The sequence below is a fragment of the Pristiophorus japonicus genome, chromosome 4 (genome assembly GCF_044704955.1).
Source record: "Pristiophorus japonicus isolate sPriJap1 chromosome 4, sPriJap1.hap1, whole genome shotgun sequence".
Lineage (NCBI taxonomy): Eukaryota > Metazoa > Chordata > Chondrichthyes > Pristiophoridae > Pristiophorus > Pristiophorus japonicus.
In genome coordinates, this window is record NC_091980.1 from 140,347,115 (window position 1) to 140,371,350 (window position 24,236).

Consider the following 24,236-nt stretch of genomic DNA (forward strand, 5'->3'; position numbering starts at 1 on the left):
TTCTTCTTCATCTGCCAAGAACGTCTGTACGACCAGTGCTGCTGCCACTAAAGTCAAGTTCTTAGTCTCTATAAGCTTTCGGAATAGGCCTGCGTGGCCTATTACTTCAATAAAAAATTCTCTCAGTACTTCTCTCCTTAGTTCATCGGGGAACTCACATGAACTAGCCAGCCTCCGAAGTTCCGCCATGAAGTCGGGTAAGCTTTGGCCCACACAGCGTCTGTAGTTGTAGAACCTGTGTTTGGCCATGTGTAGGCTGCTCGCTGGCTTCAGGTGGTCTCTCACCAGCGTGCTCAACTCCTCAAACGACTTGCTTGCTGGTTTCTTGGGTGCCAGCAGGTCTTTCATTAAAGTGTATGTTTTCGAGCCACAGCTGGTCAAGAGATGGGCTCTTCTCTTGTCTGCCTTATCGTCGCCCAGCCAGTCTTTGGTCACAAAGCTTTGCTGGAGCCTTTCTATAAAGTCATCCCAATTGTCTCCAGCATTGTATTTCTCATCTGAGCTGTTGGTAGCCATTCTGTGGATTCTGGGATCCCGTAACTCGTCGCCACTGTTAAGTCCTGACGCTAACGTACTGACTTACACGAGACACATGCTGAAGTCAAGGTCACTCAGGACCTGCACCTTTAATTCCAGCTCTCCAGTGCCGCACTTGCCTGAGACCTCCCTTTATATACCTCAGTCGGACAGGTATGGAGTGTTTCCTGCAAGTGCACCCCTGGTGGTAAGGTATGCTTATTGTTACAGGTCATATCCAGTTACAGTCATGTATAGCATGGTAAGATACAGTTATATACAGTATGTGGGATACATGAAACCTGTGACTGGCCCCACCTACTGTTACACACTGAACTCTTTACTCTCAATCCCAAATTCACCGTTTGTTTCCGTTGGATGTTGGTTTGTTCGTTGACTGATTTGATCTCCTCTCTTTATTCACAGAACTCGAAGCAGCTCCTTTCCAGGTAAGTCCCTCTCCGTCACACAGTACCTGCTGCTGATAGGGAACCTTCACCTGTATCTGGGAGAAGAGTGAAAGTAGAATCACGGCTTGGAAACCTTCCCAGATAAGGAGCTTTCAAATGGTGGGAATATTGAGTGATGTGTAACTGGGGCCTGAGGGGTTCTTGGCTCAGGCAGCCTGTGGGAAATGGCAGTGACATGGGCTGTTCCATCGGTGTGTCGAGCTTCTCAGGAAGCTGTTAGACAGGAAGTGAGAGAGAGAGAAAAATGCAGTAACCTGTATCTAACCGAGGCTTCCTAAAGGCTCCATGTGTGTCAGTGACAGCTTTATTCCATTGGGTCAGTAAGTGCTGTGTGATTGGCTTGTTCTATCAACCAGTCCATGGAGAATGAGGAGAGGGTCAGGTCCCAGTGTCAGGGTGACAGTAAAATGTGTTGTGATTGGCTCATTCTATCCACGAACAGAGAAATGAGTGGGTGCTGAGATGTCCCAGTTATGTCAGTGTCCCTGGACACTCTGACCCCGATATTACCGGGGAGGTAGGGAGGGTGCGGGGGATACCATTAACCTGGGAAGGTCAGGGACGTGGAGACCCTGTCGGTAATTGACGACCTGGCAGGTGGACGGAGCGAAACAAGCGGCAGGAGGCCGCAGCTGGGGATACACCCGTGGGGGCGTTCCCCGTCACTCAGTACAGAGGGAAGCAGAGGCTCCGGGGTGGTGGGAGAGGCCCCAGGGCGGGTGCAGCTGAGGGAGGCCAAAGGCTTCCTTGTGAGGCCTGGGGCTCTCCTGCTCCTCTGGGCCCACAAGCTAAAAGGAGCAGATCTTTAGCACTTACCTTGGCCAGTCGGCTCCTCCCGTCTCGGATCTGCTGCCGGGGAGCCGACAGCACAGGCCTCCCCCTGACCCACACTCACATTTCACCCACCGCCCCCATTATATCCTCAGGCTCACACTTTCCATTGTTCATTAGGCCCCGCCTGCCCTTCGCAGGAGCCTCGTCGATGGCCTGATTTGTGTTTGTTAAAATTGGAATAGCTGGGAATGGGGTCGGGCTGGGGTCATGAAAACATAAGAACTAGGAGCAGGAGTAAGCCATTGGGCCCCTCGAGCCTGCTCCGCCATTCAATAAGTTAATTGCTGATCTGACCTTGGACTCAACTCTACTTCTCTACCCATTCCCCATAACCCTTGCCTCCTTTCTCTTTCAAAAACCTGTTTATCTCCACCTTAAATATATTCAGTGACCCAGCCTCCACAGCTCTCTGAGGTAGAGATTTCTAAAGATTCACAACCCTCTGGGAGACGAAATTCCTCCTAATTTCCGGTTTAAATTTGAGACCCCTTATTCTGAAACTATGCCCCCTAGTTCTAGATTCCCTCATGAGGGGAAACATCCTCTCCGTATATACCCTGTCAAGCCCCCTCAGAATCTTAGATGTTTCAGTAAGATCCCCTCTCATTCTTCTAAACTCCAATAAGTATAGACCCAACCTGCTCAACCTTTCTTCATAAGACTACCCTCTCATCTCAGGAATCTAACTCGTGAACCTTCTCTGAACGACCTCCAAAGCAAGAATATCCCTCCTTAAATAAGGAGACCAAAACTGTACGCTGTACTCCAGGTGTGGTCTCACCAACACCCTGTACAGTTGTCGCAGGACTTCCCTACTTTTATACTTCATCTCCCTTGCAATAAAGGTCAATGTTCCATTTGCCTTCCTATTTACTTGCTGTATCTACATGCTAACATTTTGTGTTTCATGTACAAGGACCCCTCGGTCTCTCAGCATTTTGTAATCTCTTCCCATTTAAATAATAATTTGCTTTTTTACTTCTACCAAAGTGGATAACCTCACATTTTCCCACATCATACTCCATCTGCCAAATTTTGCCCACTCACTTCGCCTATGTATATCTCTATGCAGATTCTTTATGTCCCCCATACCATATGCTTTCCCACCTATCTTTGTATCATCAGCAAATTTGACTACATTACACTCTGTCCTTTCATCCAAGTCATTAATATAGATTGTAAATAGTTGAGGCCCCAGCACTGATCCCTGTGGCACCCCACCAGTTACAATTTGCCAGCCTTAAAATGACCCATTTATCGCGACTCCTTTTTTTCTGTTAGTTAGCCAATATCTATCCATGCTAATAGATTACCCCAACTCCATGGGCTCTTGTGAAGTAACCTTTCATGTGGTACCTGATCAAATGTCTTCCAGAAATTCAAATACACCACATCTACTGCTTTCCCTTTACCCACCCTGCTCGTCACGTCCTCAACAAATTCCAGCAAATTTCTCAAACATGATTTCCCTTTCAGAAAACCATGCTGACTCTGCTTGACTGTATTCTAACTTTCTAAATGTCCTGCTACTACTTCCTTGATAATGGACTCCAGCATTTTCCCAATGACAGATGTTAGGCTAACTGGTCTGTAGTTGCCTGTTTTCTGTCTCCCTCCTTTTTTAAATAAGGGCGTTACATTTACATTTTTCTCGTCCATTGTACCTCTCCAGAATCCAGGGAATTTTGGTAGATTATATTCAATGCAGCCACTATCTCTGCAGCCACTTCTGTCAAGACCCGAGGATGCAGGCCATCAGGTCTAGGGGGCCTGTCCACCTTTAGTCCCATTATTTTGCCGAGTACTTTTTCTCTAGTGATAGTGATTGCTTTTAGCTCCCCTCTCCCAATAGCCCCTTGATTATCAATTATTGGGATGGGTTACTCGATCCCGATGTTTTAACCCCCTACCCTGTCCCACCCGTCGGGGAGCGCGGGGTTAAAATCGAGACATCTGTGAGGGAATACCACCAACCCCAGGTCCCTGGGAGGCTGTTCCTTCTCCTCTCCTCACTTCACATGATTGTAGTGAGTGTGTTCCTGCAGAGAGCGGGGCACAGACTGGAGACCCTCGGGATAATAATAATGATCAATAATGGAAAGATGAGGCTCCAGTACAGAGAAACTGGACTGAACACAGACGGCTTTGAAAATCACAAACTGAGCTGAAGTGTCAGCAAACCAGGATCCCACTGCACGTGTGGAGATCAGTGTGAATGTAGGGAGACGGCAAATCCCGGGATTCTGCCATTTTCAGGATGGGTTGCTGCGGGGTGTCAGTACGAGCATTAGAAGCGGGGCAGCTTGTTGCATTGATCACTCGATCCCCTTTGGGTTTCTGATCTGAAATGTCCCCACTAATAAAAACATTCTCTCCTCTTTCATTCCAGAGTGACGGAGACTCAGAGAGTCACAGACCCAGATGTTCCAGCGCTCACCCTGAACCTGCCCAATATATCGCAACTTATCCAGGAGAGGCTGAATGGATGGGAAAAGTACCACTTAGACATATTGGGAATCATCAGTATGATGGTGTAGCTTTTCTCCAATATAAGGGACTGAGAGCAGGTGGGGTTAGTTGTGTTCAGACAGCTGGGAATATCCCGAACTTTAATATCAGCTCCCTGTGTCTGTGGATCAGGAGCCTGAGATTAATCCTCAGTCCCCAGTGACACCTGCTTTAAACATTCCTCACTGTAATGGGCCAGAGTTTCACCCACCATGGGCCAGGTAGGGGCGGAGTTACACAATGCCAATCATACCACAAATAGTGGGGAACCAAGGGACTAATAAGAGTGAGGAACTTAAAGTAATTAATGTCAGTAGAGAAAAAGTACTTGAGAAACTAATCGAACTAAAAGAGACAAATCCCCTGGACTGATGGCCCATATCCAAGGGTTCTAAAAGAGGTGGCTGCAAAGATAGTGGATGCATTGGTTGTGATCTAGAACGGTCCCAGCAGATTGGAAGGTACAAATATAACTCCTCTATTCAAGAAAGGAGGGAGAGAGAAAACAAGGAATTACAAGCCAGTCAGTCTGACATCAGTCGTCGGGAAAATGCTGGAATCCATTATTAATGAAGTGGTAATGGGGCACTTAGAAAATTATAGTATGATTAGGTGGTTTTATGAAAGGGAAATTGCCGTAAATAAATTTATTAGAGTTTTCTGAGGATGTAACTAGCAGGGTGGATAAAGGGGAACCAGAGGATGTAGTATATTTGGATTTCCAAAACGCATTCAATAAAGTGCCACATAAAAGTTTACAATGCAAGATAAGGACTCATGGGATTGGGGGCAATATATTTGCATGGATAGAGGATTGGTTAATGCACAAAAAAGAGAATGGGATAAACGGGTCATTTTCAAGTTGACAGTCTGTAACTAGTGGGGTGCCGCAAGGATCAGTGCTTGGGCCTCAGCTATTTACAATCTATATTAATGACTTAGATGAAAGGACTAAGTGCAATGTATCTGAATTTAGTGACAATACAAAGGTAGGTGGGAAAATAAGCTGTGAGGAGGAAACAAAGAGCCTGTAAAGGGATACAGACAGGTTAAGTGAGTGGGCAATATCGTGGCAGATGGAGTATAATGTGAGGAAATGTGAGATTATTCACTTTGGTAGGAGTTATAGAAAAACAGAATACTTTTTTAATGCTGAGAAACTATTAAATGTCGGTGTTCAGAGAGATTTAGGTGTCTTTGTTCAGGAAACACAGAAAGTTAGCATACAGGTACAGCAAGCAATTGGGAAGGCAAATGGCACGTTGGCCTTTATTGCAAGTGGGTTGGAGTACAAGAATAAGGAAGTCTTATTACAATTGTACAGGGATTTGGTGAGACCACACCTGGAGTACTGTGCATAGTTGTGGTCTCCTTGTCTGAGAAAGGACATACAACCGGACGGTCTGCACCTGGGCAGGACCAGAACCAATGTCCTAGGGGGAGTGTTTGCTAGTGCTGTTGGGGAGGAGTTAAACTAATATGGCAGGCGAACGGGAACCTATGCAGGGAGGCAGAGGGAAATAAATGGGAGACAGAGGCAAAAGATAGAAAGGAGAATAGTAAAAGTGGAGGCAGAGAAACCCAAGGCAAAAAATAAAAAGGTCCACATTACAGCAAAATTTTAAAAGGGCAAAGTGTGTTAAAAAGACATCCTGAAGGCTCTGTGCCTCAATGCGAGGAGTATTCAGAATAAGGTGGACGAATTAACTGCACAGGTAGCAGTTAATGGATGTGATGTAATTGGCTCCAGGATGACCAAGGCTGGGAACTCAACATCCAGGGGTATTCAACATTTAGGAAGGATAGACAGAAAGGAAAAGGAGGCAGGGTGGCAATACTGGTTAAAGAGGAAATTAATGCAATAGTAAGGAAGGACATTAGCTTGGATGATGTGGAATCGGTATGGGTGGAGCTACGGAATATCAAAGGGCAGAAAACACTGTTGGGAGTTGTGTACAGACCACCAAACAGTAGTAGTGAGGTTGGGGACAGCATCAAACAAGAAATAAGGGATGTGTGCAATAAAGGTACAGCAGTTATCATGGGCAACTTTAATTTACATATAGATTGGGCTAACCAAACTGGTAGCAATGCGGTGGAGGAAGATTTCCTGGAATGTATTAGCGATGGTTTTCTTGACCAATATGTCGAGGAACCAACTAGAGAGCTGGCCATCCTGGACTGGATGATGTGTAATGAGAAGGAACTAATTAGCAATCTTGTTGTGCGAGGCCCCTTGGGGAAGAGTGACCATAATATGATAGAATTCTTTATTAAGATGGAGAGTGACAGTTAATTCAGAAACTAGGGCCCTGAACTTAAGGAAAGGTAACTGCGACAGCATGAGGCGTGAATTGGCTAGAATAGACTTGCAAATGATACTTAAAGGGTTGAAGGTGGATAGACAATGGCAAACATTTATAGATCACATGGATGAACTTCAACAATTGTACATCCCTGTCTGGAGTAAAAATAAAACAGGGAAGGTGGCTCAACCGTGGCTAACAAGGGAAATTAAGGATAGTGTTAGATCCAAGGAAGAGGCATATAAATTGGCCAAAAAAAGCAGCAAACCTGAGGACTGGGAGAAATTTAGAATTCAGCAAAGAAGGACAAAGGGTTTAATTAGGAGGGGGAAAATAGAGTACGATAGGAAGTTTGCCGGGAACATAAAAACTGACTGCAAAAGCTTCTATACTTATGTAAAGAGAAAAAGATTAGTGAAGACAAACATAGGTCCCTTGCAGGTGAATTTATAATGGGAAACAAAGAAATGGCAGACCAATTGAACAAATACTTTGGTTCTGTCTTCACGAAGGAAGACACAAATAACCTTCCAGATGTACGAGGGGACCGAGAGTCTAGAGAGAAGGAGGAACTGAAGGATATCCTTATTAGGCAGGAAATTGTGATGGGGAAATTGATGGGATTGATTGTCTGCATCCCAGAGTACTTAAGCAAGTGGCCCTAGAAATACTGGATGCATTGGTGATCATTTTCCAACAATCTAGCAACTCGGGATCAGTTCCTATGGACTGGAGGGTAGCTAATGCAACACCACTTTTTAAAAAAGGAGGGAAATAGAAAACGGGTAATTATAGACCGGTTAGCCTGATATCAGCAGTGGGGAAAATGTTCGAATTAATTATTAAAGACGAAATAGCAGCGCATTTGTAAAGCAGTGACAGGATTGGTCCAAGTCAGCATGGATTTATGAAAGGGAAATCATGCTTGACAAATCTTCTGGAATTTTTTGAGGATGTAACGAGTAGAGTGGACAAGGGAGAACCAGTGGAAGTGGTGTATTTGGACTTTCAAAAGGCCTTTGACAAGGTCCCACATAAGAGATTGGTGTGCAAAATCAAAGCACATTGTATTGGGGGTAATGTACTGGCGTGGATAGAGAATTAGTTTGCAGACAGGAAGCAGAGAGTCGGGATAACCGGGTCCTTTTCGGAATGGGAGGCAGTGACTAGTGGAGTGCCGCAGGGCTCAGTGCTGGGACCCCAGCTCTTTACAATATACATTAATGATTTGGATGAAGGAATTGAATGTAATATCTCCAAGTTTGCAGATGACACTAAACTGGGTGGCGGTGTGAGCTGTGAGGAGGATGCTAAAAGGCTGCAGGGTGATTTGGACAGGTTAGGTGAGTGGGCAAATGCATGGCAGATGCAGTATAATGTGGATAAATGTGATGTTATCCACTTTGGAGGCAATAACACGAAGGCAGAATATTATCTGAATGGCGGAAGATTAGGAAAAGGGGAGGTGCAACGAGACCTGGGTGTCATGGTTCATCAGTCATTGAAAGTTGACCTGCAGGTACAACAGGCGGTGAAGAAGGCAAATGGCATGTTGACCTTCATAGCTAGGGGATTTGAGTATAGGAGCAGGGAGGTCTTACTGCAATTGTACAGGGCCCTGGTGAGGCCTCACCTGAAATATTGTGTTCAGTATTGGTCTCCTAATCTGAGGAAGGATGTTCTTGCTATTGAGGGAGTGCAGCGAAGGTTCACCAGGCTGATTCCAGGGATGGCTGGACTGACGTATGAGGAGAGACTGGATCAACTGGGCCCTTATACACTGGAGTTTAGAAGGATGCGAGGGGATCTCATAGAAACGTATAAGATTCTATGGGACAGGTTAGATGCGGGAAGAATGTTCCCGATGTTGGGGAAGTCCAGAACCAGGGGTCACAGTCTTAGGATTAGTGGTAGGCCATTGAGGACTGACATGAGGAGAAACTTCTTCACTCAGAGAGATGTTAACCTGTGGAATTCCCTGCTGCAGAGAGTTGTTGATGCCAGTTCATTGGATATATTCAAGAGGGAGTTAGATATGGGCCTTACGGCTAAAGGGATCGAGGGGTATGGAGAGAAAGCAGGAAAGGGGTACTAAGGTGAATGATCAACCATGATCTTATTGAATGGTGGTGCAGGCTCGAAGGGCCGAATGGCCTACTCCTGCACCTATTTTCTCTGTTTCTATGTTTCTATGCCTGAGAGGCGGTGTAACGGAGGTTCACCAGATTGATCCCTGGGATGAGAGGGTTGTCCTATGAGGAGAGATTGAGTAGATTGGGCCGATACTCTCTGGTATTTAGAACAATGAGAGGTGATCTCATTAAAACATATAGGGTCCAAATTTGGTGAAACCCAAGTCCCTCCCGTTTTTCGGCAATCCCCGGGCGGTGCTTACTTTTTTACCATCCGTTGAGGCCGGGTGGGTGGGAGTTTCATCCTGCTTTTCTTGGCGATAGCGGGAACGGAGTGCAGCTGGCGGAGGAGGCTATCGACTCGGGAATCTTCAGCTCCCAAGTAGTGCGCATGTGCAGGCGACTGTCAAGCTCCGCCCCCTTGAGAGGCACCGATGAGATCCAGAGACTGCTGTGGGGGAGGGGGGAGAGATTGCTGTGGGGAGAGGGGGATGGGGGGAGATGGCTGTGGCGGGGAGCAAGATCGCTGTGGGGCGGGGGAGAGAGATCACTGTGGGGAGGGGGAGGGAGAGATCACTGTGGGGGGGGGAGAGATCGCTGTGGGGAGACAGAGGGGGGGAGAGATCGCTGTGGGGGAGGAGGGGGAGAGATCGCTGTGGGGAGAGAGGGGGGGGAGATCGCTGTGGGGGGGAAGAGATCGCTGTGGGGGGGAGAGATCACTGTAGGGGGAGAGAGATCACTGTGGGGGGGAGGGATCACTGTGGGGGGGAGAGAGATCACTGTGGGGGGAGAGAGATTACTGTGGGGGGGGAGGGATCACTGTGGGGGGGAGAGAGATCACTGTGGGGGGATGGGGGGAGAGATCACTGTGAGGGGGGGAGAGATCACTGTCAGAGGGGAGAGATCACTGTGGGGGGGAGAGATCACTGTGCAGGGGGGAGAGATCACTGTGGGGGGGAGAGATCACTGTGGGGGAAGGGGAGTGTCATGTATTCAACCAGCATTGTAACCCATGTATAAACTGACCTAAGTTGTACACCGTGAGAACACTGACCACTAGGTGGGAGACACTCCTAACCTGGACCTTCAGGTATAAAAGGGGAAGCTCCATCCACCTTCATCACTTGAGTGCTAAGGAATAAAGGACAGGTCACAGACTGACCTTCTCTCAAGCATGGGCCTCGTGTGCATTTATACTGTGTAGTAAGGACGTATCAAATGGCGACAAGAAACTGGGATTTAAACCACGCGAGCATGGCCACTAGCAGAACAGACAAGAGGTACTGTGTTAAGGAATGGTTGGGACAGAGATTCAACATTGTTAAAGCAGCACACAGTTCTCCAGGCAGACAAGGGCAGTCAGGCATGCCCCAACATGTAGTCGAACCCAGAGGGGGAGTTCGACAGAGATAATGGCAAGCTGAACAGTGATTCACGCCATTGCAAGGGACAATGCGGCCAGTAATGGGGCCATCAACACCTGTTAATGGTGCACTCAAGGACAATAACAGGGGCAGTCAGGGACGATCGACTGGCAAGGGACCTTTTGTTTCAAACCGCAACTCATGCTGGAGGCGTGGAGGCATACATTCAGCCGGAGTTTGCAGAGATGAGCAAAATACCTGCAGAAATTGCAGAAATGGACACGGGGGGAAATCGCTGGAAGCTGAAGTTCAGCGAGTTCATGTGGAGCACGTATACAGTTCATACACCAGGACGCCACCGATAATGATGAAAGTGCTCCTCAATGGCATCCCGGTATCAATGGAGTTAGACACGGGTGCCAGCCAGTCCCTGATGGGTATCAAACAGTTCGAAAAGTTGTGGGCATCCAAGGCCAGTAGGCCAAAATTATCGCCGATTGACGCACAGCTACGGACTTACACAAAGCAGATCATTTCGGTGCTAGGCAGCACCACGGTAGTCGTGACCCACAAAGATTCGGAGAACAGGTTGCCACTCTGGATTGTCCCAGGGGACGGTCCCGCACTACTGGGGAGGAGTTGGCTTGCTGTCATGAACTGGAAATGGGGCGATGTCAATGCAATTTCCTCTGTGGAGCGAGTATCATGCTCACAGATCCTGGACAAATTTGACTCATTATTTCATCCCGGCATTGGCAATTTCATGGGGGCCAAGGTAGTGATTAACAAAAACCCGGACGCCAGACCAGTACACCACAAGGCCAGAGCGGTGCCGTACGTGATGCAGGAAAAGATAGAAGGCGAATTGGACCGCCTGTTGAGGGAAGGCATCATCTTGCCAGTCGAATTCAGTGACTGGGCGAGCCCGATTGTTCCGGTGCTCAAGGCGGATGGGTCGGTCAGGATATGTGGTGATTACAAGGCCACCATCAATCGGGTATCACTCCAAGACCAGTACCCGCTACCAAGAGCGGAGGACCTCTTTGCGACGCTATCCGGTGGCAAACTTTTTTCAAAATTGGACCTGACCTCAGCTCACATGACCCAGGAGCTGGCGAGTGAGTCGAAGAAGCTGACCACCATCACGACACACAAGGGGTTGTTTGAGTACAACAGATGTCCGTTCGGGATTCGCTCGGCCGCCGCGATCTTCCAACGAAATATGGAAAGCCTCCTCAAGTCGATTCCAGGGACGGTGGTTTTTCAGGATGACATCCTCATTACGGGTTACGATACTGAAGAACACCTCCACAACCTGGAGGAGGTGCTACGCAGACTGAACCGGGTAGGTCTGCGACTGAAAAAGGCGAAGTGCGTCTTCCAAGCTCCAGAGGTAGAATTCCTGGGGATGAGGGTAGCAGCAGATGGGATCAGCCCGACTGCATCCAAGATGGAAGCGATCCAGAGAGCACCCAGACCCCGTAACACGACGGAGCTGCGTTCGTTCCTGTGGCTCCTGAACTATTTTGGTAACTTTCTTCCCAAATTGAGCACGCTGCTAGAGCCGCTACACGTGCTCCTACGCAAAGGTCGTGAATGGGTTTGGGGGGACAGCCAGGAAAGGGCTTTTAATAGAGCACGCAATTTGTTATGTTCCAACAATCTGTTAACGCTATATGACCCATGTAAGAAACTTGTGTTAACGTGCGATGCGTCGTCCTATGGTGTCGGGTGTGTGCTGCAGCATGTCAATGCCAAGGGTCAGTTACAGCCGGTAGCTTATGCCTCCAGGAGTCTGTCCCAGGCAGAAAGGGGCTACGGGATGGTAGAAAAGGAGGCGTTCGCATGTGTATATGCGGTAAAGAAAATGCACCAGTACCTGATTGGCAGGAAATTTGAGCTGGAGACAGATCACAAACCCCTAACGTCCCTTTTGGCCGACAACAAGGCCATAAATGCAAACGCATCGGCCCGCATACAGAGGTGGGCATTCACGTTAGCTGCCTATGACTGCACAATTCGGCACAGACCGGGCACCGAAAACTGCGCCGATGCACTCAGCAGGCTCCCACTAGCCACCACTGAGCGGGCGACCGAGCATGGTGCTGAGATGGTCATGGCTGTTGAAGCTTTCGGAAGCGAAGGCTCACCCGTGACAGCCTGTCAGATTAAAGTCTGGACAAATAGAAACCTGCTATTGTCTCTAGTCAAGAAATGTGTCCTGAATGGGGACTGGGCAGCCACGTACAGGGCATGCCCTGAGGAATTTAAACCATTTCACAGGCGCAGGGATGGACTCTCGATTCAGGCCGATTGCCTACTGTGGGGAAACCGCGTAGTCATATCCCAGATGGGCAGAGAGGTGTTCATCAGAGAACTCCACAATGGGCACCCGGGCATTGTCACGATGAAGGCAATTGCCAGGTCACACGTTTGGTGGCCAGGGATAGACACAGATCTGGAACTTCGTGTTCGCAGGTGCAACACGTGTGCCCAGCTGGGCCATGCGCCCAGGGAAGCCCCCCTTAGCCCCTGGCCATGGCCCCGCCAAGCCTTGGTCACGCATCCATATGGACTACGCAGGTCCTTTCATGGGGAAAATGTTTTTGGTTGTAGTAGACGCCTACTCCAAATGGATCGAGTGTGACATTTTAAATTTAAGCACATCCTCTGCCACGGTAGAAAGTCTACGGGCAATGTTTGCCGCCCACGGTCTACCGGACATCTTGGTCAGCGACAATGGCCCGTGCTTCACAAGCACTGAATTCCAGGACTTCATGGCAGGCAATGGAATTAACCATGTTAGAACGGCACCGTTCAAGCCGGCCTCAAACGGCCAGGCAGAACGAGCAGTGCAGATAATCAAACAGGGGATGCTCAGAATCCAAGGGGGTTCCGTACAAACCCGCTTATCACGCCTCCTGTTGGCCTACAGATCCCGACCACACTCGCTCACAGGGGTTCCAGCCGCAGAGCTACTAATGAAAAGGACGCTCAAAACCCGATTATCCCTTATACACCCCACCATGAAAGAAATTGTCGATAGCATGCGCCAGTCACAATATGACTACCATGACAGGAATGCGAGGGCGCGATGTATTGATGTAAATGATCCTGTTTTTGTCCTCAACTACGCTGCAGGGCCCAAATGGCTCGCAGGCACTGTGGTTGCCAAAGAGGGAAATAGGATTCTGGTAGTTAAACTTACCAATGGACAAATCTGCCGCAAACATGTGGATCAAACAAAAAGGAGGTTCAGCAACCCCATAGAAGAAGCAGAGGAAGAACATGATATAGAGTACACTCCACCACAGGAGACCGAACACCGGAACCAAAGGGAGGAGAGCCCAGTCACTGTGGGCAGTCCGGACAGGCCTGAGGCACTGCAAACAGCAGACACTCAGGCCAGCGCCCAACAACTGGAGCCCCAACTCAGGCGCTCTACAAGGGAGCGTAAACTACCAGAGAGACTCAACCTGTGATCCCAATTTGGGGGGAAGGTGATGTCATGTATTCAACCAGCATTGTAACCCATGTATAAACTGACCTAAGTTGTACACCATGAGAACACTGACCACTAGTTGGGAGACACTCCTAACCTGGACCTACAGGTATAAAAGGGGAAGCTCCACCCACCTTCATCACTTGAGTGCTAAGGAATAAAGGACAGGTCACAGACTGACCTTCTCTCAAGCATGGGCCTCGTGTGCATTTATACTGTGTAGTAAGGACGTATCAGGGAGATCACTGGGGGGCGGGGGAGAGATCGCTATGGGGCGGGGGGGAGAGATCACTGTGGGGGGGAGAGATCACTGGGGGGCGGGGGGGAGATCACAGTGGGGGGGGGAGAGATCGCTGTGGCGGGGGGGGAGATCACTGTGTGGGGGGGGAGAGATCACTGTGGGGGGGTGAGATCACTGTGCGGGGGAGAGATCACTGTGGGGGGGAGAGATCACTGTGGGGGAAGGGGAGATCACTGGGGGGTGGGGGGAGATCACTGTGAGGGGAGAGATCACTGTGGGGGGGAGAGATCACTGGGGGGTTGGGGGAGATCACTGGGGGGGGGGATCACTGTGGGGGGGAGAGAGATCGCTGTGGGGCGGAGGGGAGAGAGCACTGTGGGGGAGGGGGGAGAGATCACTGTGGGGGAGGGGGGAGAGATCGCTGTGGGGGGGAGAGAGATCGCTGTGGGGGAGAGAGATCGCTGTGTGGTGGGGGAGAGATCACTGTGAGGTGGGGAGAGAGATCGCTGTGTGGTGGGGGAGAGATCACTGTGGGGGGGATCACTGTGGGGGGGATCACTGTGGGGGGGAGAGATCACTGTGGGGGGGGAGGGGAGAGAGCACTGTGGGGGAGGGGGGAGAGATCACTGTGGGGGAGGGGGGAGAGATAGCTGTGGGGGACGGGGGAGAGATCGCTGTGGGGGAGAGAGAGATCGCTGTGGGGGAGGGGAGAGAGATCGCTGTGGGGGAGAGAGAGATCGCTGTGGCGGGGGGGGGAGAGATCACTGTGTGGTGGGGGAGAGATCACTGTGAGGTGGGGAGAGAGATCGCTGTGGGGGGAGAGAGATCGCTGTGGGGGGGGGAGAGATCACTGTGGTGGAAGGGGAGATCACTGGGGGGGTGGGGAGATCACTGTGAGGGGGGGAGAGATCACTGTGGGGGGGGGGAGATCACTGGAGGGCGGGGGGGGAGATCACTGTGGTGGGGGGAGAGATCACTGTGGGGGGGAGAGATCACTGGGGGGCGGGGGGGAGATCACTGTGGGGGGGAGGGGAGAGATCGCTGTGGGGGGGGAAATCACTGTGGCGGAGGGGGGAGAGATCACTGTGGGGGAGGGGGGAGAGATCACTGTTGGGGGGAGAGATCACTGTGGGGGAGGGGGAGAGATCGCTGTGGGGGGAGAGGAGAGAGCACTGTGGGGGAGGGGGGAGAGATCGCTGCGGGGGAGGGGAGAGATCGCTGTGGTGGGAGGGGAGAGAGCGCTGTGTGTGGGAGAGAGATCATTGTGTGGGGGGAGAGATCACTGTGGGGGGAGAGGAGAGAGCACTGTGGGGGAGGGGGGAGAGATCGCTGCGGGGGAGGGGAGAGATCGCTGTGGTGGGAGGGGAGAGAGCGCTGTGTGTGGGAGAGAGATCATTGTGTGGGGGGAGAGATCACTGTGGGGGGAGAGGAGAGAGCACTGTGGGGGAGGGGGGAGAGATCGCTGCGGGGGAGGGGAGAGATCGCTGTGGTGGGAGGGGAGAGAGCGCTGTGTGGGGGAGAGAGATCACTGTGTGGGGCGAGAAGATCACTGTGGGGGGAGGGGAGGGAGCGCTGTGGGGGAGGGGGGAGAGATCGCTGTGGGGGGGGAGAGATCACTGGGGGGCGGGGGGGAGATCACTGTGGGGGGGAGGGGAGAGATCGCTGTGGGGGGGGAAATCACTGTGGGGGAGGGGGGAGAGATCACTGTGGGGGAGGGGGGAGAGATCACTGTTGGGGGGAGAGATCACTGTGGGGGAGGGGGAGAGATCGCTGTGGGGGGAGAGGAGAGACACTGTGGGGGAGGGGGGAGAGATCGCTGCGGGGGAGGGGAGAGATCGCTGTGGTGGGAGGGGAGAGAGCGCTGTGTGGGGGAGAGAGATCACTGTGTGGGGCGAGAAGATCACTGTGGGGGGAGGGGAGGGAGCGCTGTGGGGGAGGGGGGAGAGATCGCTGTGGGGGAGGGGGAGAGATTGCTGTGGGGGAGGGGGGAGAGATCGCTGTGGTGGGAGGGGAGAGAGCGCTGTGGGGGGAGAGAGATCACTGTGGGGGGAGGGGAGAGATCACTGTGGGGGGAGGGGAGAGAGCGCTGTGGGGGGGAGAGAGATCACTGTGGGGGGAGGGGAGAGATCACTGTGGGGGGAGGCGAGAGAGCGCTGTGGGGGGGAGAGAGATCACTGTGGGGGGAGGGGAGAGATCACTGTGGGGGGAGGGGAGAGAGCGCTGTGGGGGGGAGAGAGATGACTGTGGGGGGAGGGGAGAGATCACTGTGGGGGGAGGGGAGAGAGCGCTGTGGGGGGAGAGAGATCACTGTCGGGGGGGAGAGATCGCTGGGTGGGGGGAGATCGCTGTGGGGGGGAGAGATCACTGTCGGGGGGGAGAGATCGCTGGGTGGGGGGAGATCGCTGTGGGGGGGAGAGATCACTGTCGGGGGGGAGAGATCGCTGGGTGGGGGGAGATCGCTGTGGGGGGCAGAGATCGCTGTCGGGGGGGAGAGATCGCTGTGGGGGAGGAGAGATCACTGTGGCGGAGGGGGGAGAGATCACTGTGGGGGAGGGGGGAGAGATCACTGTGGGGGAGGGGGGAGAGATCACTGTGGGGGAGGGGGGAGAGATCACTGTGGGGGAGGGGGGAGAGATCACTGTGGGGGAGGGGGGAGAGATCACTGTGGGGGAGGGAGGAGAGATCACTGTGGCGGAGGGGGGAGAGATCACTGTGGGGGAGGGGGGAGAGATCACTGTGGGGGAGGGGGGAGAGATCACTGTGGGGGAGGGGGGAGAGATCACTGTGGGGGGAGACGAGAGAGCGCTGTGGGTGAGGGGGGAGAGATGACTGTGGGGGGAGGGGAGAGAGCGCTGTGGTGGGGGCAGATCACTGTGCGGAGGGAGATCGCTGTTGGGGGGGAGAGATCGCTGTGGCGGGGAGAGATCGCTGGGTGGGGGGAGATCGCTGTGGGGGGGGGGAGAGAGATCACTGTGGCGGCGGGGGCGGGAAAGAGATCGCTGTCGGGGGTGAAGAGATCGCTGTGAGGAGGTAGAGACACTGGGGGCTGAGAGAGACTGGGGGGTGAGTGAGACTGCGGGGGAGGAGAGCTTGGAGAGGTGGGGAGACTGTGGGGAGGAGAGACTGTAGCAGGTGGGGGGGAGAGAGAGACTGGGAGGGGTGAGAGAGACTAAAATGCGTGAGACTAGTGAGTGAGAGAGACTAAAGGAGTAAATAAGGCTTTATTAAACCATTTGTATGATTGCCTAACATTAGAAAATACTACATTCCATTAAAAAATATATCAAACTATGGAGAACGATACAGATCTGTGTAATATCAAACAAACCTGTCAGATCTGTGTCCATACGCCCACTAGACCTGCTTTTTCAGGACGGGATTAAGGTTCGGTGGTAAACGGATCTTCATGATGAAACTTCCATTTTGGGCGGTAATATATGGGCGGATTGTATCAAATACCGCGACGCGGTAATAACTGGAATTTAACACCGGGCGGTATCTGGGTGGTAAATGTGTTTTTTTAGACGAAACTTCTATTTCTAGCTGGTAATTGGGCGGTAGTGGGCATTAATGGGATGTAAGTTGTTGAATTTCGGGCCTATAGGATTCAGCGGGGGAATTGATTGGGTAGATGCTGAGAGGTTGTTTCCCCTGGCTGGAGAGTCTAGAACTAGGGGGCAAAGTCTCAGGATAAGGGGTCAGCCATTTAAATCTGAGATGATGAGGAATTTCTTCACTCCGAGGGTTGTGAATCTTTGGAATTCTCTACCCTAAAGGGCTGTGGATGCTGAATCATTGAGTATATTCAAGGCTGAGATAGATTCAAGTGGAATCAAGGGATATGGATGTCATGTATTCAACTGTCATTGTAACCCATGTATAAGCTGACCTAAGTTGTTCACCTTGAGAACATTGACCACAGGGGACGAACTTGTGGGAGACACTCCTAACCTGGACTTTCCGGTATAAAAGGGGAAACTCCACCCACCGTCTGTCTCTTGAGGTCTTGGTAATAAAGGTAACTGGTCACAGAGTGATCTTCTCTCAAGTATGGGCTTCGTGTGCATTTATACTGTATAGTAAGGACATATTAATGGGGACTGGGCGGGAAAGTGCAGTTGAGATCGACGATTAGCCATGATCTTATTGAAGGCGCGAAGGCCCATATGGCCTACTCCTGCTCCTAATTCTTATGTTCTTATGTTTAATATGGGGAAGTCCAGAACCAGGGGTCACAGTCTAAGGATAAGGGGTAAGCCATTTAGGACCAAGATGCGGAGAAACTTCTTCACCCAGAGAGTGGTGAACCTGTGGAATTCTCCACCACAGAAAGTTGTTGAGGCCAATTCACTAAATATAATCAAAAAGGAGTTAGATGTAGTCCTTAGTACTAGGGGGATCAAGGGGTATGGCGAGAAAGCAGAAATGGGGTACTGAAGTTGCACGTTCAGCCATGAACTCATTGAATGGCGGTGCAGGCTCGAAGGGCCAAATGGCCTACTCCTGCACCTATTTTCTATGTTTCTATGTTAATCAGAGTATCTCTTAAAGGGACACCGTTCCTCACAGGGCTGTCAGTAGTATTAAAGAGGTAAGTTAAAAAAAAAGGACGACTTGCATTTATATAGCGCCTTTCACAACCTCAGGACGTCCCAAAGTGCTTTACAGACAATGAAGTCCTATTTTTAAAGGATAGTCACTGTTGTAATGCAGGAATATATAAGTATGGAATATATAACCCCCCCCCCCATCGAGTAATATGAAGGAGGCGGGACCTCGCTGTGTCACAATTCCCAAGCACCGGGTGCGTTGTTTACAGGGCCAGCTTCCACCAAATACAGGGGCCATCGACTGTAAGTCCTCCCCCACACATTACAGCCAGTGCTGATATTGTGGGGTTGTAACTGTGAGGATGTGGGATGTGTTGTGTGCTGGTGAATCCCTGCATTGTGTCTGGGAGAACGTGTGTACAGTGCCAGGGCTTGTGTGATTGAACTAACTGCGACTGTGTGTCTGACTGCAGTGTTAGCCCTGAGAGTACAGCACTGGGACCCACACACTGCTAGTGAACAGGGATACTGATCGAAGGTCATTGATTTAACATGGGAAGAAACCAGTCTCACAGGTAATATGGTGCTGACATTGTGTGGGAAATACTGACACTCGAACCCTGCAGCTGTCAATCATTGATCTGAGTGGAATAACCCTGTCTGACCAATCTCTTCTCTCCTCTCTAGGGCAAAGGTCACCGATGGGCCTGGATCCAAAGACAGCAAACTGGGACTTGGTTCTGTCTGATGATCTGAGATCAGTAACTTGGACTGGACAGGAACAGCCCTACCCACCTCACCCAGAGAGGTTTAAAGACCATCCCCAAGTCCTCTGCTCCCAGAGCTTCTCCTCAGGATCCCATTCCTGGGATGTGGAGACTGATGGGAATGACTGGGGATTAGGGATTGTGTGTGGGAGTGTAGAGAGGGAGGGGGGAGGGTCTTTCCTTTGGGGCAGCAGTAAATCCTGGTGTTTATATTATGGTGGTATTTTTGATGTTATTTATCTCTGGGCCCAGCACAATTCCCAGGACACTCGCCTCCAACGGATCCATTCTACGAGCAGGATCCGAGTTCAGTTGGACTACGAGGCTGGGACTGTGTCATTTCACGAGGTTACTGACTCACTGACACATTTACACACATTTCAAACCACATTTACTGAACCCGTGTTTCCAGCATTTTATTGTGGAAACAAATCCCTAAAACTATTAAATTAATCCTGATATCGGAGACTCGGTGATGTCACCCGGTTCGCGAATTGGATGATGTCATTTCTGGTTTTGGATGGACCTCTTAAATGGATCATTTCCGGGTTGGAGTCTCGAATGGTGACATTTCTTGGTTCCCTCTGATGATGTAATGTCCAGGTATGTCCCTCTGATTATATCATTTCCTGGTCCCCCTGATGATGTCACTTCCTGGTCTGGGGCTCTGATGATGTCATTTCTGGGTCTGCCCTCTGTTGATGTCACATACAGGCCTGCCCCTCAATGATGACATTTCCCGGTATGCCCCTGTGATGATGTCATGTCTGGGTCTCCCACTCTGACCCTGTCATGTCTGAATCTCCACCTCTGATGATGTCATGTCGGGTCTCCTCAGTCTAATGATGTCAGGAGCTCGGTGCCCAGCTGTTTTTAAGGACCCGTGGGGTCTTTGTGCTTTTCTCTGTAAGGGTCTGTCGAACACTAAAAACAGCTGCTTTTGGTCAGTTTGCAAGAATTCTTCGAATTACAATTGATTGTCCACTTCCATTGTAGAATTTTACTACTTTAATTGTATAATTGTAGTGGTTTTAATCTCAGTAGTGAATTGTAGTAGTGACAGGCACATCATCGTCATCATCACAGGCAGTCCCTCGAATCGAGGATGACTTGCTTCCACGTCAAAAAGTTCACAGGTGTTTCAATGATGGACCTAAATTCCAGGTCCCGAATTACATCTTGAAGGGTGGAAGATGCCTGTGCTTGGATTTTTTTCACGTGTGGTGACCGGTGCACACCAGGCATCACACGGGCTTGACAAAACTAGGTCTTGGTCTAGTAGCAAGGATTAACCAAGACGGCTGGAGACCAGCTCTGCTGCATGGACCTAGTGTGCACACATATTGCAGTGTGAGTTGGCCCGTGCTGCTCCTGGTCTCTCGCCTCTCCTGGGCCCCGAACTCACGCCTCTCCTGGGCCCCGATCACGTCCCTCTACAATCTCTCGCTGCTTCTTCGCCCCGACCTCACCGCTCCTGCTGTACCTGCCCGCACTCCAATCACCGACCTGGACCTTGATGACGTCCCTTTTCACTGCCGTTGCTCTCCTGCTCCAGCACATGCTGCTCCCTGGAGTGGTACGCCGCCACCTGCTCCTTCTGCTCCCCGGCCTGTTCCAATGGTGCTCGCAGGCTGGGGGCCGCACAGACTGCTGGGCCAGGCCGCCATGCTGCTCCTTCCGCTCACTGTATTAATCTCAGTAGTGAATCGTATTAGTGACAAGCACGACTGCATTAATCTCAGTAGTGAATTGTAATTGTAGTAGTGATAGGCATGACTGCATTAATCTCAGTAATGAATTGTAATAGTGATAGGCACGACTGCATTAATATCAGTAGTGAATTGTAATAGTGATAGGCACAACTGCATTAATATCAGTAGTGAATTGTAATAGTGATAGGCATGACTGCATTAATCTCAGTAGTGAATTGTAATAGTGATAGGCACAACTGCATTAATATCAGTAGTGAATTGTAATAGTGATAGGCATGACTGCATTAATCTCAGTAGTGAATTGTAATAGTGATAGGCATGACTGCATTAATCTCAGTAGTGAATTGTAATAGTGATAGGCATGACTGCACAAATCTCAGTAGTGAATTGTAATAGTGATAGGCATGACTGCATTAATCTCAGTAGTGAATTGTAATAGTGATAGGCACGACTGCATTAATATCAGTAGTGAATTGTAGTGGTGATAGGCATGACTGCATTAATCTCAGTAGTGAATTGTAATAGTGATAGGCACGACTGCATTAATATCAGTAGTGAATTGTAATAGTGATAGGCACGACTGCATTAATCTCAGTAGTGAATTGTAATAGTGATAGGCACGACTGCATTAATATCAGTCGTGAATTGTAATAGTGATAGGCACGGCTGCATTAATCTCAGTCGTGAATTGTAATAGTGATAGGCACGGCTGCATTAATCTCAGTCGTGAATTGTAGTGGTGATAGGCACGACTGCATTAATCTCAGTAGTGAATTGTAATAGTGAAAGGCACGACTGCATTAATATCAGTAGTGAATTGTAATAGTGATAGGCACGACTGCATTAATCTCAGTAGTGAATTGTAATAGTGATAGGCACGACTGCATTAATATCAGTCGTGAATTGTAATAGTGATAGGCACGGCTGCATTAATCTCAGTCGTGAATTGTAATAGTGATAGGCACGGCTGCATTAATCTCAGTCGTGAATTGTAGTGGTGATAGGCACGACTGCATTAATCTCAGTAGTGAATTGTAATAGTGAAAGGCACGACTGCATTAATCTCAGTAGTGAATTGTAATAGTGATATGCATGACTGCATTAATATCAGTAGTGAATTGTAATAGTGATAGGCACTACTGTATTAATCTCAGTAGTGAATTGTAATAGTGATAGGCACGACTGCATTAATCTCAGTGGTGAATTGTAATAGTGATAGGCACGACTGCATTAATCTCAGTAGTGAATTGTAGTAGCGATAGGCACGACTGCATTAATCTCAGTAGTGAGTTGTAATAGTGATAGGCATGACTGCATTAATCTCAGTAGTGAATTGTAGTAGCGATAGGCACGACTGCATTAATCTCAGTAGTGAATTGTAATTTTAATACTGATAGGCACAACTGCATTCATCTCAGTAGTGAATTGTAATAGTGATAGGCACGACTGCATTAATATCAGTAATGAATTATACTAATGACAGGCACGACTGCATTAATCACAGTTAAATTCTTCATATTAACTTGAGGTTTAAGGGAGTTTCTGTCAGAAATGTTCAGTCAGTAAAAGGGATTCCAGTCCACAGAGTTTTCACTGATAAGGAGAGGCCACAAAACTCTGTTAGCTCCAGCCTTGAAAAGGCACCTGCCATAGATCTGGAAAATTCGGGAGTGAGTCAAGTTATGGGGAGCTATTCTTGATAAAACTGGAGTTACACCAGTTAATTGGATGAGGTGATACATGTGGATCCTCAAATAGCGAGTGAAAGAAAGGGATAAAAAGAGGGCAGTTAGAATAGATACTTCAGAATTCGACAACGCTTGGCCAGCTGATCCCCTTGAGCTCGAAACCTGTGACCCGGTGAATTCTCCGGTCTTGTATCGCAAGCGTCTCAAGCAAAAAGGTGATTATTGTTCATAATAGTTATCATTGTATATGTCTGATTATTGGTAATAATAGTTTTTGTATATGGGTAATTATTGGTAATAATAGTTATTGTATATGGGTGATTATTGGGAATAATAGTTATCATTGTAGATGTCTAATTATTGGTAATAATTATCATTTTATGCTTAATTCCTGCGAAAGTCAATAAATGCCTTTGAACCCTATTACCACGTGGAATATCTGATTAATTTATATATAAGAAGATCCATTCCCCAACAGTTGGCATCTCAGATCAAGGGGCATATTTGGGACAGAGATTTTAGGATGGCGACCTGTATTTCTCTGACATTTAACACTGCCGCGTGACAGTAAATTATTCTGCCATGGCCATTATCACACTCTGAACTAGATGAGACTTCAGAGAAACGTATCCTCGCTCTTCAAGCATCACAATTTGTGTTGGAAGCGGTCGTATACAGAGACGCATTTAAATGGCTTTGAGTCCCTTTGATGAGGGGTCGGATACAAAAGGGGTCTAATGGTCCATGGGTTATTTATAACCTTCCCATGCTCAACACTGTGGTAAATCCTGTTTTGACGCAGTGAATGGTTAGGATCTGGAATGCACTGTCTGAAAAGGTGCTGGAGGCAGACTCAATCGTGGCTTTCAGAAGGGAATTGGATAAGTACCTGAAGGGAACAGTTTGCAGGGATACGGGGAAAGGGTGGGGGAGTGGGACTAACTGAAGTGCTTCGCAGAGAGCCGCACAGGCTGGATGGGCCGAATGGCCTCCTTCTGTGCTGTAACCATTCTATGATTGTAGGTGTAGGCAGAGGTTGGAATGTGGGATGGTTTTGGGCTTGGAACCAGCAGGGACAGATGCAGTAATCTGGGACTGTCGACTGGTGCCCTGATGCCACTATCCCCCTGTATTCTGCGTCAGTTCACCCTCCCTTTGTCGAAAGTTAGAATGAAGACAGAGGTTAAAACTTCAGAGTGTCAGAAAGTAAAATTGTTGTGAGGAGAAAATGGTTCAAGCAAAAGGCTGCCGGTTCCTGTCGCTTTCCGTGGAGTGTTTATATAAAAAGCCTGTGTGTGTGATGAACAGTTTCAGTGGGAAGCTCCGCCCCGTTAACCCCTTCTGTGGACAGTTACTTTTTCTTCAGTTATGTTCAGTATTTCTTGCAGTCATTTGGAGAGAGACCTGAAGAAAGAACACAAAGAAAGATGTTGTAATTTACTCGGGATTTGCTGTGCTGTGTTGTGTTGACTTTAAGATATTGCAGTTAACTAACCGATCAAATTGTGAAAACCAGAATTTTTTTGTGGCCATGGTGAAATTCTGGTTATTGTAAATTATGTGCAAAATCTCCTGTTCCGGACATGAGATCACATTAAAAAACATTGCCCTTTTTGAATTTCTCAGCTTGCCAGGGACAGTGATTT

General features: G+C 49.4%; 1 protein-coding gene across 2 annotated transcripts in view; it reads left to right on the forward strand.

Annotated features, from left to right (window-relative positions):
• LOC139263088 (E3 ubiquitin/ISG15 ligase TRIM25-like) overlaps positions 1–19,171 on the forward strand; it is a 35,840-nt gene extending 16,669 nt beyond the window's left edge. Inside the window, exons 4-6 of one of the 2 annotated variants that reach the window (XM_070878626.1) lie at positions 943–965; positions 4,210–4,353; positions 19,111–19,171. In XM_070878626.1, coding sequence (XP_070734727.1) covers positions 943–965; positions 4,210–4,353; positions 19,111–19,171 — 228 coding nt within the window. Of the gene's footprint in view, positions 1–942; positions 966–4,209; positions 5,024–19,110 lie in introns of those variants that run through there. The other variant, XM_070878625.1, reaches the window with a different exon arrangement.
• The last annotated feature ends 5,065 nt before the right edge of the window (positions 19,172–24,236 follow it).